Source organism: Primulina eburnea, chromosome 8, assembly GCF_022965805.1.
Source record: "Primulina eburnea isolate SZY01 chromosome 8, ASM2296580v1, whole genome shotgun sequence".
In the NCBI taxonomy this organism is placed as follows: Eukaryota; Viridiplantae; Streptophyta; class Magnoliopsida; order Lamiales; family Gesneriaceae; genus Primulina; species Primulina eburnea.
The window spans coordinates 32,648,066-32,664,577 of record NC_133108.1 but is presented as its reverse complement, the minus strand read 5'-3'; the positions used below and the strand labels follow the sequence as shown (position 1 = coordinate 32,664,577).

The window sequence follows — 16,512 nt, the reverse complement described above, 5'->3', positions numbered from 1 at the left end:
GGACATTCAATCGAGAACATTACAAAGCAGACTGCAACTCATAGTAGAACGCCGCATTTCAGAGCTTATAGTGTACGAATGTCAGAGGAATATTGATGTGGCAATCAATGGATATAAAGATTCAAATTATATTGAATTTTACCGTTGAAGAGAAGCCTAAAAATAGGCGAGAAGAGCAATTAAGAAGTTAATCAATCTATCTATTCTCTCAAGCTTGCTGTTACCCTACTGAAATTATCACTCTTACTCAAGAATCAAAAAGCTCACACTTATCAGATTTATTTGTAGCATTTGAGGCTACTTTTCGAGCATATAAGCACAAACTGTTTTATTGTCTATTTGATCTTTAACTAGATGTGGGGACCCGGACGCTAATCATCTTGTTAATCGTTATTAGGATCAATATACTAGTCAAGTAATTAGGGTCATAAATTTTTTATTTTTAAATTGCGGAACGTAATGGAATTGATATAATATACAAATCAGTATACATGTACAAATTTAATACAACAATGTAAATTCAACTAATTAAGGTTCAACTACTACATGTCAAGTATTGAAACCTATTTACATCCAAGTCCGGAATCACCACGCTAATCTCAATCTCTCATCTTCTTCTCGACCCTGATCTTGTCCCACCTGTTGTCATGCACACATACAAACAAAACAACAGCCGGATAACTCCGGTGAGAATAAATCCCAGTATAAACAATGTGTACATGCCATGGTATAATAAAGCATGAAACATATGTCACTACATGTATCATAATCTGACAATGCGAGTCGATATCAAACTGTAAATAAAACATGAATGGTAATCTACGAAACATAATTTATACAATCTGTAATTCAACTCATGACTCGGCATCTCAGACTCGAATCATCTCTCATCTAATCTAGGGATCCCGGTGAATAAGAACTTAACAAGTCTCCCACCTACTACTACCAGTCGCGGTGGCGGTACGTTTTTATTTCTGGACTTTGGTCTAGTCTATATCGAATAATCTGTAATAAGGATGCTATATGTATCTGAAGCATCTCGATATACCAAACGTCCAGTGTCTTGGCATGTCTGTCCAAGACTAAACATATTCTGACAATGTGCAATGGGCCAGTGACGCCTCTGCCATAGTCTAGCCCCTCTGTCAGTGACTCTCACTCAATAGCTCTCTGTTTTCTACTTTCTAATTCAATAAAATAAACATAATCATTAAAACACAAAGGTATAAAAACAATACCATACAAGTATGTGGTTTAGGGAAACTCGAGTTAAATCTAACTCCAGTCGATCTCCCGGTTAACATCGATTTATACCTTTCTCTTCTCGATCTGACGAAGTCGAAGTTTCATATTCAAATATGTCCATGCCAATCTGACAATGACAATACCGAATAATCAAGATATCAATATACATTTCCGAATCAATACTGAAAATACTCAAAACTCAATCAAATTCTATTTCAACGGCACAATTGCACAATAACGATATACCCAGTAATAACATATCTATCAGATATCGATCCCAACATCTTAGAATCAATGATAATACAAATCTGATCTCCAATATAAATCAATACTGAATCTAACCGACGCCATCTACTGAGGTTTCGACGGTTTAACAATATAATCTCGATATTCCCGTCAACACAATATCCACAAAAATCAGTCTCAATTCATAATCAATAACAAACTCAAGCTGAAATCAATCTGTGTAATTTCAATCTACTGTATCAATATTCAACTCAATTCGACACATTTCAGTCTTATCTAATTCTAACGGCATAACGGCGTAGTTTTTCGACACCGATCAATTCAAACAACAATAATCAATAACAATCAATCATAATCCTCGGCAACATCAATCCACAAGGCTCAAGATCTATATAATCATAAACATATATGCTGGAATTTCATAAAAATCACATATCCTATCCGTTCTTCGATCCGATTTCGCATACAATGTCCCAATAATCACAAGAACACATAGTAGTACTCAAATCTGATTTCTCAAATCATCTTAACTTCAAAACATGCTGAAAAGCAATAAAACATATACCCTTTCGAAGCCCTTGTCAAGAGAGTCAAGAATCTAAGCTCGGATCGAGAATCGGTTGGTTGAATCTTGCAAAACCAACAATTTAAGCTAGGAAGAAACTTGAGGAAATTCTGAAGTCTTGCTGGTTTTTCTCTCGGACTGTCAAGCTAGAATGAAGACAACACATTAAGTTTGCATGAGAAATACATGTGGCAATTTTTCCATTCTGCAAGTTGCACCGCGGGTGCTGTCATTCCTTGACCGCAGGTGCGCTAAGCTCACGGCATCCCATCTCAAAATTCAGAAAAGGCGACCGCGGGTGCGGTCGGTTTTGTACCGCGGGTGCGGTGTCATCTGTATGCCAAAATCCAACTTACTGTCCATCAACCGCGGGTGCGGTTGGTATCGTAGCGCGGGTGCGGTGACCTCACTGTAGCAACATTGCGGGTGCGCTCTGTCTGGCACCGCGGGTGCGGTGACCCTACTGTACCAACACTGAAAATTCAAGATGACGACTGCAGGTGCGGTATACTTCTTGGCGCGCGTGCGATGGCTCATGTGTGCAACAATCCAACTTACTGCCACTACATCACGGGTGCGGTAGAAAGGCAAGCGCGGGGGCGGTGCCTCTTCCATGTAACACCTCATAATCTCGTCTTATCAACCTACAATTCTCAGACATTACATTTCTCCCCCTCTTAGACATGAGTTCGTCCTCGAACTCGCTGGTAATCAATCAAAGCATGTAAAAGAAAACATATAATCAAAAGCTGAATAAATACTCACATTATAGAAATAACTAGGGATGTCTCTGTCTCATCTTTGATTCTGTCTCCCAAGTCGCTTATTTAGTGCCATGATGTCTCCACTAAACTTTTACTAGCGGAATAGTCATCGTTCTGATTTCTCTTTCTTGCCAAATCTGACAACACTTTGGAAAGTAGAATTTTCGAAAATACTCGATCTCTTGTCTCATATACCAATAGTCATCGTCTGCTGTGGGCATATTTGGCCTGTGTGTCTTGAGCCATCGTCATTCTTTTCTAAATCATCTTGTCATATCTCGGAATATACCAGATCTAATCTCAAGAATCTCAGCGATTATGTCAAATAAAGAGGAGATCTGCACTTCTTTCTGTACAATGGTTCTATCTCAATACTTGTCTGATAGCTGCGCAATCCTCTAGTATCTAGATAGTTTGCTCTGATTATCTGTCGGTCTGAGGATGATATACGGTACTTAGATATCACTCCGTACCTAGAGCCTACTGCAACTGTGCCAATGTACAAAATAAACCGAAAATCACGATCTAATACAATCAAATTCGGTACCTCATGCAATCTGACCACTAATCTGCCATAAATCTCAATCATCTGGTCATGTTGGTACGTCATCTTGTACAAACTAACATATTCTGATTGAAAAATCTGATATTCTGATCGACACCCTGTTCAGGACTATTGATATCGAATTCTGTAATATCAATCTGAAGTATTCGGCATAAAGAGACGATTCTGTCACATACCTGTTACTCTGATTGAGGCTCTGTTCTGATTCTCATAATCCAATTTTGAACATTCTGATCACATTTCTAAACTGCTTGAATTCTCGATATCAGCTCTGATTCGGTTGGAACTGTATATAATCTCAACGGTTCACAATAATCTGTATCAAACACGGATTCAAATAACAATAATATCGGATCAAATTTGAAACATCAATCATCTATACTGATCTTTGACCCTCATAAACAGTAATTTCTGATAATACTGTCAATTTGGCTACTCGATCATACCTTCGATGTTGTTTAAATTAACTGTCGTATCATTTTCAAATGTAATGTTCCCCAAACAATATAATCTGTCTCAATTACTGTTTTAGAACAATAACAATTCTCAAGAAATTTCAAACAACAGTCGTATAAATAGCCTTCTAAACTCATAAAACTGTATCTGATATTGACGTCAATCTCGGCCAACTGATCAAGGCTTCACTCTGCTAAAATCAATAGATATATTATCTTCAGATATAACAAGCCCTGAATACAATCTGTTTCAGTCAAGATTCACAGCTCAACACTTTTTTTATACAACAACTCAGTTCTCAGGATATTCAATATCAGATTTCAAAAATTCGGTTCAGTCAGTCATATACTTCGAATACATCAGAGTATCATTGATAGAACGTGCATAATATCATCAGAATCTTTCTAACAATAAAGTTCTTCACTCATAACTATAACTGAAGCATGCCAAAGAAAAATACTAAATCGGATGTACTCTCGGCCAGTACTCATCTAACTGATTTTTCAATTCTTTTCATTCAGGTCGGTGTCATTCTGTACGAAGTTCTAAAATAAGAACAGTACCTGGTATCGAGTCAAGAATGAAATCAATCTTCCTGACTGAAAGCAAACCTGGCATCTCATCTGGGAAGACTATAACAACTCTCCTGCTACTGGCAAATCAGTTAAGGATACGCACAGTTTCAATAAATCAACTGAATACAAAAGGAATCCTTCTGTTCCTTTCGATAATCATCGAATTATATATAATACGGATATTAAAGGAATTCTAGATCTAGAATCCTTATCAGTACAGGTTCATTCTTCAGCCATTTCAGGTCCAATTCTTACCATCTCCTGGCAAGAATCTACAATAGTTATGTACTTAATCAGCATAATAATATAAATCATGCAGTCAGGATCAGAAAACATAAGTACCCACAGTCTAACTCGATCTCATTCTACTGCAGTATACGATATTTTACAGAATTCACTGATATCAACATTTCCCCAAAAGGTGAAGAAATCAATACTACATTATAACCAGACCCAATAGATCAAGCATATCTCAATGCAATTCATTCCAAAATCATGTATAGGATGTATTAATATCTCTTAATACATACGTAAAATAATCGTAAAAGAACAGTTACATGTCACTATATCATCAAGTGCATCCTGGTTCTGTTCCTTGGTCACTTCAACCCGATGATTCAGCTCCATGAAATCTTCGGGAACCTTTTTGAGGACAAACTCTAGCAAAGTGTCCCCGCTGTCTACAAATATTGCAACTACCAGTCACTCCCTGGCATTGCTCTGTGGGATGTCTCCCTCCACAAGTTCTGCAATAAACTCCAACATAACTCGGGCTAGAACCACTGGAGCTAGATGACCTGCTACCTAACTTCTTGAACTGCTTCTTTCGAGCTTGCACCTGTTCTTTCTTTCCACCACTGCTGCTGCCAGTCTCGACTCTGGGAAGCAGTTGCTGTGAACTCGGTGCTGGAAGAACTATATGAAGCTTCTGTTTGTCTCATCAGAACTGTTTCTGCTCTTTTGGCTCTGTTCAGGGTATCAGCAAAATTAGTTGATCTTTTCACATTTACCAATGTACGTATCTCCAGATTCAATCCCTGAATAAACTGATTAGATACAACTTCATCATTCCTAGCCACGTGCGGAACAAAACGTAGCAAGGTATAGAATTGGGCTAAATACTCATCAATATTCAACGGAGCCTGTCTCAAATTCGCAAACTCTGAACCTTTATCCTTTCTGTATGATACGGGAAAGAATCTTTGATAGAATTCAACTTTAAAAATTTTCCATGTAATCACTGAACTACGTTGTTCTAGAGCTTCTTTAGTTACCAGCCACCAACTCTTTGCGACTTCCCGTAACTGTTGCTCAATCAGCTTAATTCTACAATCATCTGTGAAACCAAGAAATTCAAATAGTATTTCTATTTCGTCTAGCCAACTTTCACAATCAACTGGTGTCTCAATACCTTTGGGGGCCCGTGCTCCTGATTAACGTTTAATGAGCAAACAACCAGGATTCTTTAATGTAAACAGCGAAAGCGATTAAAAATTTTCCTTTTGGGCCAATAGAAATTTCGACATGACCTCCCCGTAAGTAGGACATCCCAAAAATTTCCAAGCAACACAAACAACATTTATATACTCGAAATAAAGTCATAACAGCAATTCACAAACATATAGCCACACTGGCCAGGACTAATGCATACATAGCCGACAAGGCTCAATCACACAACTAGCAATCCAAAACATCATAAAATAACAGTACAGCTACACAGGGCATTCCCTGGCAAAAGTATGACTCAATGATATAATATCTGGGAACTCGCAACAACAATCCAACTACTGGGCACCGCTACCTGACGCTCCACCAGGCGCGTCAAATCCTCCTGGATAATCTGCTATGGCATCAAAAACAACCACAACATAAACAGAAAAGAGGGGTCAGGCCCCAGTACGACGAACCAGTAAAATTATGACAATTATAACTGACGTGAAATAAAACCAAGTAAAATGCAATGAAATGCAATGCGTGTCGGTAACAATGAAATAACGGACGAATACCAAAACGGAGTCCAATAAAATGCATCAGCAACAGGAACAGTGGCCACCCGTGCCAGGAATGCAGCAACGTAATATCATGCCGCCGCTCATCCATGCACGTAGCATCGAGGGTTCGGTAGCGACCTAATCAGTCCTCGAGCAGTCATCAGGAGAGTGCTAATCCTATCACTCGTTCCATCGATAAGATGTCAGGAGTGATCTATCCTATCACTCGCTCCATAGATGACACAACATCTCAACAGATCAGCAATGATAGCAATCAACGGAGTCAAGGCTCGAAATGTTATGTATCAACTCAAATAAATGCATGAATGCAATCACGTATTCACAGAGGCACATAAAGCAAGCCACAACTCATTACAAAGTACTTAACGTCATTTCACATCACTATAGACGTCATAATAAAACAGTTCATACGTACCTCAACTGCCTTTAATTTACCACAAAATATCTTAAATATTTCCTGAAAACCTCAATCCTGTGGCAAGTAAAACACTTCATATCAAGTTTCATTTATTTTTCCCATATTCACTAATTTAGCCTAAAATTCTAAAAATCCATAACTTAGGCTTTACAATTCTAAAACTCATCGCCAAGTCAAATATATCGAATTATTTAACTTAAATCTCTCAATACCGGACAACTTGAAATTTCGAAAATTCGATCATATCGAATCTGAAATTTTTCGATATTTACTAGGAATTTCCAAAATGTTTATTTTCTATTTCTAATGCTATAAACACATCCCAATAACGATTTAACATTTAACAAATTATAAATTTTCAAATTAATAGGCTAAATTCGAAATATTATCTAAATAAATTTCGAAAATTAGCTTAATACCTCCAATAGGCTCCGATATAGCACCTACAATCAATAATCCAATATATATTAATTTTTGGAACTCAATTGAATTAAAATACCCAAAATTCGAAACCCTAAAATCTGAATTATACCTCAATATATATACCAAAATGAAGCTTACTACCCAGAGAACAAAATCCGTCAATAAATTTTCGAACTTCGGTGACGTACGGCGAAGATCTCACGGCGAAAGAGGTGGCGGGTTTCCGACGGGTTTTCGGACGACGCGATTTTTTTTAGCAAAACTGGTATCAATGGATAGCTCTCGTCGAGAGGATTCCAAAACTATGCTTACTTTAATTTTTTGATAAGTGGAGCGGCCACAATCGACGATCGAAGTGACGAAAATGGTTGAAGAAATGAAGAACAGGAAGTTACGGGAGATGGCGCACAATTTCCAAGAAGATGATTGTATTTATTGTTATTATTAGTATTATTTCATATAATATATATATATATATATATATATATATATATATGTGTGTGTGTGTGTGTGTGTGTTTATCTTTATCTTTTCGGGGTTCGAAATATATACACAATTTAATTATTTGACTTAATTATTTTAAATTCCTCAATTTAAAATAATTAATCTTTATTATAGCCAAATAACATCTAATTAAATCGGGTCATTACATTTATCTCCCTCTAACAAAAGATTTCGTCCTCGAAATCGAAACACACAACACATCTTATATACAACCTAGTCACACATCTATCACTGATAGTACATAGAAAAGTCAGAGTACATGGAATAATTTATTACATTTTCAAACAAATGAGGCCAATCCTGACGCATCTTAGTCTCTAATTCCCATGTAGCTTATTCTCTCCCATGTCTACTCTACTGCACCATAACCAGTGAAATCGTCTTATTTCTGAGATGCTTTTCTTTACGATCATGAATTTGCACTGGATGCTCAACATAACTAAGGGACTATCCAAATCTACCTCATCAGTCCTCAAGACATGAGTATGATCTGGCTCGTACTTTCGTAACATAGATACATGAAACACATCATGTATTGCAGACAAACTCTGCGGCAAGTCCAAACGATAAGCTAATGTGCCAATCCTCTCAACAATCGCATATGGACCAATATAACGCGGAGCTAGTTTCCCTTTGCGCGCAAATCTCATAGTACCACGAAACGGTGATACTTTCAAGAAAACCTGGTCGCCAACCTGAAATTCTAAAGGTCTACGCCTTTTATTAGCATAGCTGGCTTGACGTTCCTGAGCTGCTTTCATTCTTTTCCTGATCATTTCAACCTTCTCTTTCATTTCTTGTATAAACTCTGGTATTGACATCTGTCTTTCTCCTACATCTTCCCAGCATATCGGAGATCTACACTTTCTACCATACAAGGCTTCAAATGGTGCCATTCCGATGGTTGCTTAGAAGCTATTATTGTAAGAGAATTCAACAAGTGACCATGATTCCTGCCAACCACCACTAAAATCCATGACGACTGCTCGCAACATATCCTCGAGTGTCTGAATGGTCCTCTCTGACTGACCATATGTCTGTGGGTGATGTGCAGTACTCATCGCCAACTTTGAACCCAATGCTGCTTGCAAACTACCCCAAAACTTTGAGGCAAACCTGGGATCACGATCCGATACTATGGTTACAGGCACACCATGCAATCTTACTACATGATCGATGTACACTTTTGCCATTTTCTTATAAGTACAAGTACGATCATAAGGAATAAAATGGGCTGATTTAGATAATCTATCCACAATAACCCAAATCGCATCACAACTACGATTAGAACGAGGTAGGTGTGTCACAAAATCCATAGCAATGTACTCCCAATTCTATTGTGGCACTTCAAGACTATGTAACATACCACCAGGTCTCATTCTCTCAGCTTTAACCTGTTGGCACGTCAAACATCTAGCCACAAAGTCAGAAATCTCTTTCTTCATACATTCCCACCAGTAATGAGATTTTAAAATATGATACATCTTTCTGATTCCAGGATGAACACTATGTCGACTACAATGAGCTTCTCGAAGTATAGATTCTTTCAAATCTATCAAATTCGGAACCACAAGTCTACCATTATAGCGCAGACATCCATCTGAAGCAACACTGAACTTGTCTGATTGACCTGTCTGAGTCAATTCTTTCAATCTATGAACATGCAGATCAGTTCTCTGTGCTGCTTTGATTTTAGAAACAATCTTTGGTTCAACTTGAATAGATGAAGCTATAAAGTAATCGCCCTTAGACTGATAAGTCCATCCTGAAGTTCCCCAATGCTCATGAACCTTTGAAATAGTCAAAGATGCCAACATTTTAGGCTGAACATTTCTGCTCAAAGCATCGGCAACTTGATTCATTCTCCCTGGTTGGTACTGAATCTCACAATCAAAGTCTTTAAGTAATTCCAACCATCGACTCTGTCTCATATTCGAGTCAGACTATGTGAAAAGATACTTCAGACTCTTGTGATCAGAATAAATCACAAACTGTTCTCCGTACAGATAATGACGCCATATCTTCAATGCAAACACAATGGCAGCTAACTCCAGATCACGAACTGGGTATCGAGTCTCATGTGACTTCAACTGACGAGATGCATATGCAATCACTCGCCCATGTTGCATCAAAACTGTGGGGACCCGGACGCTGATCTTTCTTCTTAATCATCTTTGGGATTTAATTATCAATTAAGATAAACAGGGTCTAAAAATTTTTCTTTTTAAAATAAAGTGCGGAAGGTAATGGCATCATGCTATTATACAAATCTGTATAATAATACAAATCTTGTACAACATTTATCTAGTTCAACTAAGGTTCAACTACTATAATCAAGTAATAAACCTACTCTACAATAAGTCCGGAATCACCACGCTAAACTCGTCTTCTCTCGTCATCTTCTCGACCCCGATTCTTGTCCCACCTGTTGTCATGCACACATACAAAACAAGACAACAGCTGGATACTCCGGTGAGAATAAATCCCAGTATAAAACATGGTAAATATGTATATAAACAATCTAAATTATAAAACATGCTATCATGAGCATATTTAAAAGTACTGGATTTCATAATCTATGAAATCAAATCAAAATAAGCATGCAACTTAATTCAGATAAACATGCAATTCAAATCGAATCATATAAACATGCTATCATAACTGAAAGCAATAAATATGGGTTTCATAGTCTATGAAACCACATCTATAAACACATGCAGTTCTAGTCAAATCATGTCTAGACTCGACTCAACTATAACTCTAGGGATCCCGGTGTGAATAAGACGATCTATCACCTACCCTCCCAATCGGGGTGACTGTATGTTACGTGTTTTCTTAATTGCTTGCAAGCGCACGACGTCAAGTTATAATAAAATGTAATTTTGAGTACAAGTGTCGATCCCATGAGGAATGTCTTTCTAAATTTATATTAATGCTTGTAATTAAAATAGTTTCAATTTTATTTAGAATAATCAATTGATAGATTTGTTTATACCAATAACTAGATTGAAAATAAATTTAATTGTAGTACCAAACAAAGTTGAACAATGGAATAAAAGATCTAGAGGTCTGACTTCACGCAACTATCCACCATGTGCTATTTTGTGTAGCTATATTATAATTTTCCTTCTTATTCATTAACCAAGAATTCTAAATCATCTAGTCCCTCTTCCGAGTGCTAAGTAGATACTAATTATCTAACAAAAGATTGTAACATCACTGTCAACAATCAATAATTAAATAACACAATAAGCACTAAATTCTTTTAATGGCTTCAATAGCAAAATATGTCCTCCCGAACTATATAAATACTATCGATGTATTTTTCCCTTTCTTGTTTATAAATTCCCTTTTCCAAGTGATAATTTATAAACATACAAATCATTCAAGATATGGCCAATAAAATGAAAGCATTAAGATTGGAAAAATACAAATGAACAAGAAAGGAAACTTATATAGCATAAATCATAAATCCCAACACATGGTTTCTAGTTTTGTTCCATCATTCCTCTAGAAATAAGAATTAGTTCATAATAAAAATAACACAACACACAAATCTTAAACAAAACATTGTAAATAAAAATGAAAGTAAAGAAAGAAGAACTTTGAACAAGAGATTTGGAGTTCAAATGAAGCTTTTGTCCAAAGATGTGCAAGAACTTTCCCAAGGATGAACTTGATCTTCAATCTTTCTTTGTAGCCTCCAATCCTTTCCTTTGCTCCTCAATATGTACCTAGATGATGAATAATGGAGGCTTTTTATAGTCCTAGACAAGTCTTGCACGCAAAACACCAAAGTCTTCAAGTCCCATGCGCAGCACACCAAAGTTTCAGGATTTCCGGAATCTGTTTGTGCACGACCGCGGGTGCGGTGCTAACAAGACCGCGGGTGCGGTTGGCTTTCGGCAGAATTCTTCCTTTTCAGCATGTGAGACCGCGGGTGCGGTCCTAGCATGACCGTGGGTGCGGTCATGCTTCGGCATGTAGCGCAGGTGCAGTCATGTTTTGGAGCGCGGGTGCTGTCCTGCTTCGTCAAATTTTGTACTTTGCACCTTCTAATTCATCATTATACTACTCCAAACTCTCATGTCTAAGCTTCCAAACTACAATAACAAAAACAATAACAAATCAAATAAAACCTGCTCAAGAATCACAAAATTCCAATTTAAAAACAAGTAATAAAAGTACAATAAATTGCACTTATCAAACTTCCCCAAACTTAAGATTTTGCTAGTTCCGAGCAAAACAAAACAACAAGAACAAACAAACAAACAAACAAGTCATGAAATATTTTAAAGAACTTGGCCTCAAGATAAATTTAAAATCCTTCATGCATTTACAATTCAAATCAATTCAACCACTTATTCATCCGGATAAAATCATGTGATTGGTTAATTCTCTAACTTCAAATCTCTTCAACCATGTTTCAAATCATTTTCAATTGATTTCAAATTTTTACAACACACATCACAAGGTTTTTTTCGGTAAAAATTGGGTTCAAAGCAATATTCATTTAAGAAAGGGATACCCAATAAATATTTGATGCAATGAGGTGTGTGTAAAATTGATCAAGATTCTTACTCAATGAAAGTGTTTATCGATTGTCCATAGGCTAGATCCTCCCAATCACTCTCCACTAATATATTGGACAACTATGACTAGGTTAATAGGATTTTAAATGGTTGTAATGTTAGGCCTTGGTTCATGGCTACAAATAAAGATTAGGAGTTCAAATAAGGGAGTAACTTGAATTTTATCTCTTTTTCAAACTCTACTTGTTCTTTGATCTCCCATTTTTTATATTTCTTTTCATCTCTTTTTCTCCCATTTTCTCCAACTTCAACAATATATAATCATTCATTTTTTTCTTTTGTTTTCTTTTGTAGGAGAATATCACTTTCTTTAATCTTTTGAATTCTTACTCCCTTGAGAAGGTAGGAAATAATTGTATAAGATATTCAAAAGGTTGGTAATTGTGGGATACTTGAAAAAAATATTCGAATGGGGGTCTTTTACATATATTTACGTGTGCCATTCAAATTCATATAAGCTCAAAGAGGTGACAAATGATAAATTAATTTTATTTGGTAGCTTGAAAGGCTCAATCGATCCAAAAATCACCTAAATCATTCCTAAATCATAAGTTGTCTGTATTTCGCCTCGAATGATGTTTGGATAGTTCTAGACAAAATCTCAATTCACCAACACAGAGTATAATCTAATCATCGTGAAAATGGTGTCTCAATGCATCAACCAAATACATATATATTCAAAAAGAAAAGTGCTTGGCTTCCAAGGAATTTCAAAAACACAATTCTTTGTTCATATAGGCTCAAAAGGGCTTCAAATGGATGTTTATGAACAATATAAATGGCCCAAATAAAATCAAAGATTGCCTCAATCATTTATGTGTTTGCAAAAAAATTTATTTCAATATCCAATGAAAATCACAAAGTTTTATAGAAATTATAAGTCTCAAACTTACCGATTCTCATGATTATTCTCTAAATTTTTCAAATTGATCGATTAACATGAATATAATGCATGACCTTTCTTTTTAATTCAAAAAAATATTTTCATCATTGGCCAATTCACAAAAAAAAAAATTTCATGACTAAAACACACAAAATAACTAAATAAATAAACACACCAAATAAATTAAAATAAAACACACAAAAAAATTTAAACACACAAAAGAAAATAAACACACCAAATAAAATAAAATAAACTAAATCTCCCCCAAACTTAAACAAATGCATCGTCCTCGATGTAAATAAGCATGATAAATAGGAGAATACACATACACTGAGCAACGACCGTCAGTGGTCATTGCCATCATCCTCATCTTCGTCGTCGTCGGGTGGTAAACGGGTGGCCACTGTGGAGGAGGTGTAAATGGATGGCCAGAAGTGGAAGCAGATGGAAATTGCTGAGCCAACACCGATGTGAAATCCATCATGTACCCCATGAATGTATCGGCCCTATACCGAAACGCATCCATGTCTTGGCGGTGTTGGTGCATTTCTTGTTGTTGATTTCTCATATCTTCCTCCAACTGGCTCAACCTATCTCTCCTGTGCCTATGTTGCGGTGGTGGTTCTTGAGCCTGGGCTTGAGCACGTCTCTCGGCAGCTCTCCTATTGAATTCTCTTTTAGCTCGACGTGCTGCTGCTTGACCACTTCTGATTCCCACAAATGGCTGAACTACCACAATGGGATTTTTCGGCTTCAGCACTTGTTCATTCGGAGCCCAAGTCACTCCCGCATTTTGGCACAATACAGTGATGAGAGAGGGGTGGAGAAGTTCACTCGGAGAGTTACCTCTTGCATAGTCTAGTATCGAATTCTGAAGCAATCGACCTAGATCAATTGTTTTTCCTGTTATGATGCAAAAAGTGAGGATGGCCCTCTCCTTGATGACGGTAGTGGTGTGTTCGGTAGGTTTGATCCTAGCAGAAATGAATGAATACCAATGTTTGGCCATTTCCTTGAGGTCAGACTTAGCTAGGCTGACGTGCACATCGTCCCTCATTCTCCATTCGGCTCCCTGTATACAAATTGTTTGAAGAATACTGTTATAATCAACATGCTCTGCCCGGTATTCTTCATATTCGTCGTGCATGATTGCAGGGAAACCATATATCGTGTTAATTGTATGTGCATCAAAGGCTACCGATTGTCCTCGGACAAAAACCGTCAACCGATCATATCTAACCTTGAGGTTAGCATAGAACTCTCTCACCAATGAGATGACAGCATCTTGTGGCTGCCTGCCAAATTCTTCCCACTGCCGAACCCTAAGCATTTCTCCAATTTGAGTATGAGGGGCACTAAGATCAAATCCCCTTTCTTTTATAATACTTCGATTCAAAATCTTGCCATATTGCTCCTCCGCCTTTTCATAATAAAACCGACTTTCATCATAATTCACAGTTGATGAGGATGAAGCACCCTTAGATTGTTTTCTTCTTGGAGGCATTTCGTCAAACACATTTCAAACACCAACTTCAATCTACCCCAATTCTCAAAATTCAATGATTTTGCATCTTCCCAAACTCAATACCAACAATATACACACCTCAACAATGTTCACAACAATCAAGCAATAATATCCCCAAAAATCAAGAATGTGTTCACCAAATGAATCTTCCTTCCATAGCAACTAACTTCAACAATATTCCGAATTTATCAACAAATTTGCAATGAATTTTCTCACCTTGGGTGTGTTGAATTGTTTCTTGAAGCATAAAATCAAAGCTCCACTCAAATCTTGAAGAAATTTTGAGCCCCCTTTTCAAACCCTAGGTTTGGATTTGAAATTTTGTGGAAAGGAATTGATTTTTTTATGTAATGAGTGAAGATATTTTGGTTGGGAGTGAAAGATTTGTTGAAAGAATCACAACAATTGAGTGTGAAAAGTGTTTGTTGGAGTGAGGATTTCGAAATGGAGAGGGTGTTCTTGAGTGGTGTTCTTCGATAATGCATAAGAATGCCCGATTCTGTCTTTAAAACGCGAGACCGCGGGTGCGATATTAACAATACCACGGGTGCGGTGTATGTTCGATTTAATTTTTTAATTCCCTGTTCTGCGACCGCGGGTGCGGTGATGACAAGAGCGCGGGTGCGGTGTATGTTCGGCAAGTTTTGCAATTTTCTGTATGAATTTAGCGCGGGGGCGGTATAACTAACACCGCGGGTGCGGTGTGTGTTCGGCAGCTTAGCGCGGGTACGCTCCAGTTATTACCGCGGGTGCGGTAATGCTTCGCACTCCTGAGCGCAGCTGCGGTATTATTGTACCGCGGGTGCACTCCTGCTTCGAATTTTCTTGTATTTTGAATGCACCTCAAGCACAGGTGCAGTGCACATGAGACCGCAGGGACACTCCTGTTTCGTTAAAATATTTTCTTCTCAAATTGTCGGTCCTGAAAAGAAAACAATTGGGATTCATTAAATTTTGGGAAGATATAAGCACACATTATATCAAAAATACACTACAAAAAAAATAACATGATATAAAAATAAAATCAACACCGAAATCAAAATGCAAAAGAAAAACAATAATTTGGGTTGCCTCCCAATAAGCGCTTGGTTTAACGTCATCAGCCTGACTACCATCAGTCTATATCAAGTTGATCCGCCCAAAGGAATGTTGTCAAGGTGCCTTACTTCATTTCCATAATATGGTTTAACTCTTTGCCCGTTCAACTTGAAAGTCCTCCCATCACTGCATTTTAGCTCAATCGCCCCATGAGGGTACACTGTCTCCACCAAAAATGGGCCTGACCATCGCGATTTCAACTTACCAGGAAACAACTTTAGACGGGAATTGAACAAGAGTACTTGTTGTCCTGGTTTTAGTTCCTTTCGTACAATGAGCTTATCATGCCACTTTTTGGTCTGTTGTTTATAAATCTTGGCATTTTCGTAGGCTTCATTGCGGAACTCCTCCATTTCATTTAACTGTAGTTTTCTTTCATCACCAGCAGCTTTCAAGTTAAAATTCAACATCTTAACTGCCTAGAATGCTCGATGCTCCAATTCCAGTGGCAAGTGACAGGCTTTACCAAAAACCAACCTATAGGGAGACATCCCTATAGGTGTCTTGAATGCGGTCCTATAAGCCCACAATGCATCATCCAACTTTATAGCTCAATCCTTCCGATTTGTATTGACAGTCTTTTCTAAGATTTGTTTGATTTCCCGGTTGGATATTTCAGCTTGTCCGTTCGACTGAGGATG

General features: G+C 37.4%; 1 protein-coding gene and 1 long non-coding RNA gene across 2 annotated transcripts; both read right to left on the bottom strand.

Annotated features, from left to right (window-relative positions):
- Positions 1 to 5,892: 5,892 nt before the first annotated feature.
- LOC140837881 (uncharacterized) lies at positions 5,893 to 6,896 on the bottom strand. The gene is made up of 2 exons (XR_012119497.1): positions 6,423 to 6,896; positions 5,893 to 6,256 (listed from the first exon to the last, which is right to left on the bottom strand). It is a non-coding gene; the product is annotated as an uncharacterized lncRNA (long non-coding RNA).
- A 9,001-nt stretch (positions 6,897 to 15,897) lies between these two features.
- Positions 15,898 to 16,281, bottom strand: LOC140839166 (uncharacterized). Its single transcript, XM_073205799.1, has one exon. The coding sequence runs from the start codon at positions 16,279 to 16,281 to the stop codon at positions 15,898 to 15,900; it is 384 nt and encodes a 127-aa protein (XP_073061900.1).
- Positions 16,282 to 16,512: the final 231 nt, after the last annotated feature.

Excerpts from the sequence above, each read along its gene's own strand:
- LOC140839166 (XM_073205799.1), bottom strand. The coding sequence starts at position 16,281 with ATGTTGAATTTTAACTTGAAAGCTGCTGGTGATGAAAGAAAACTACAG.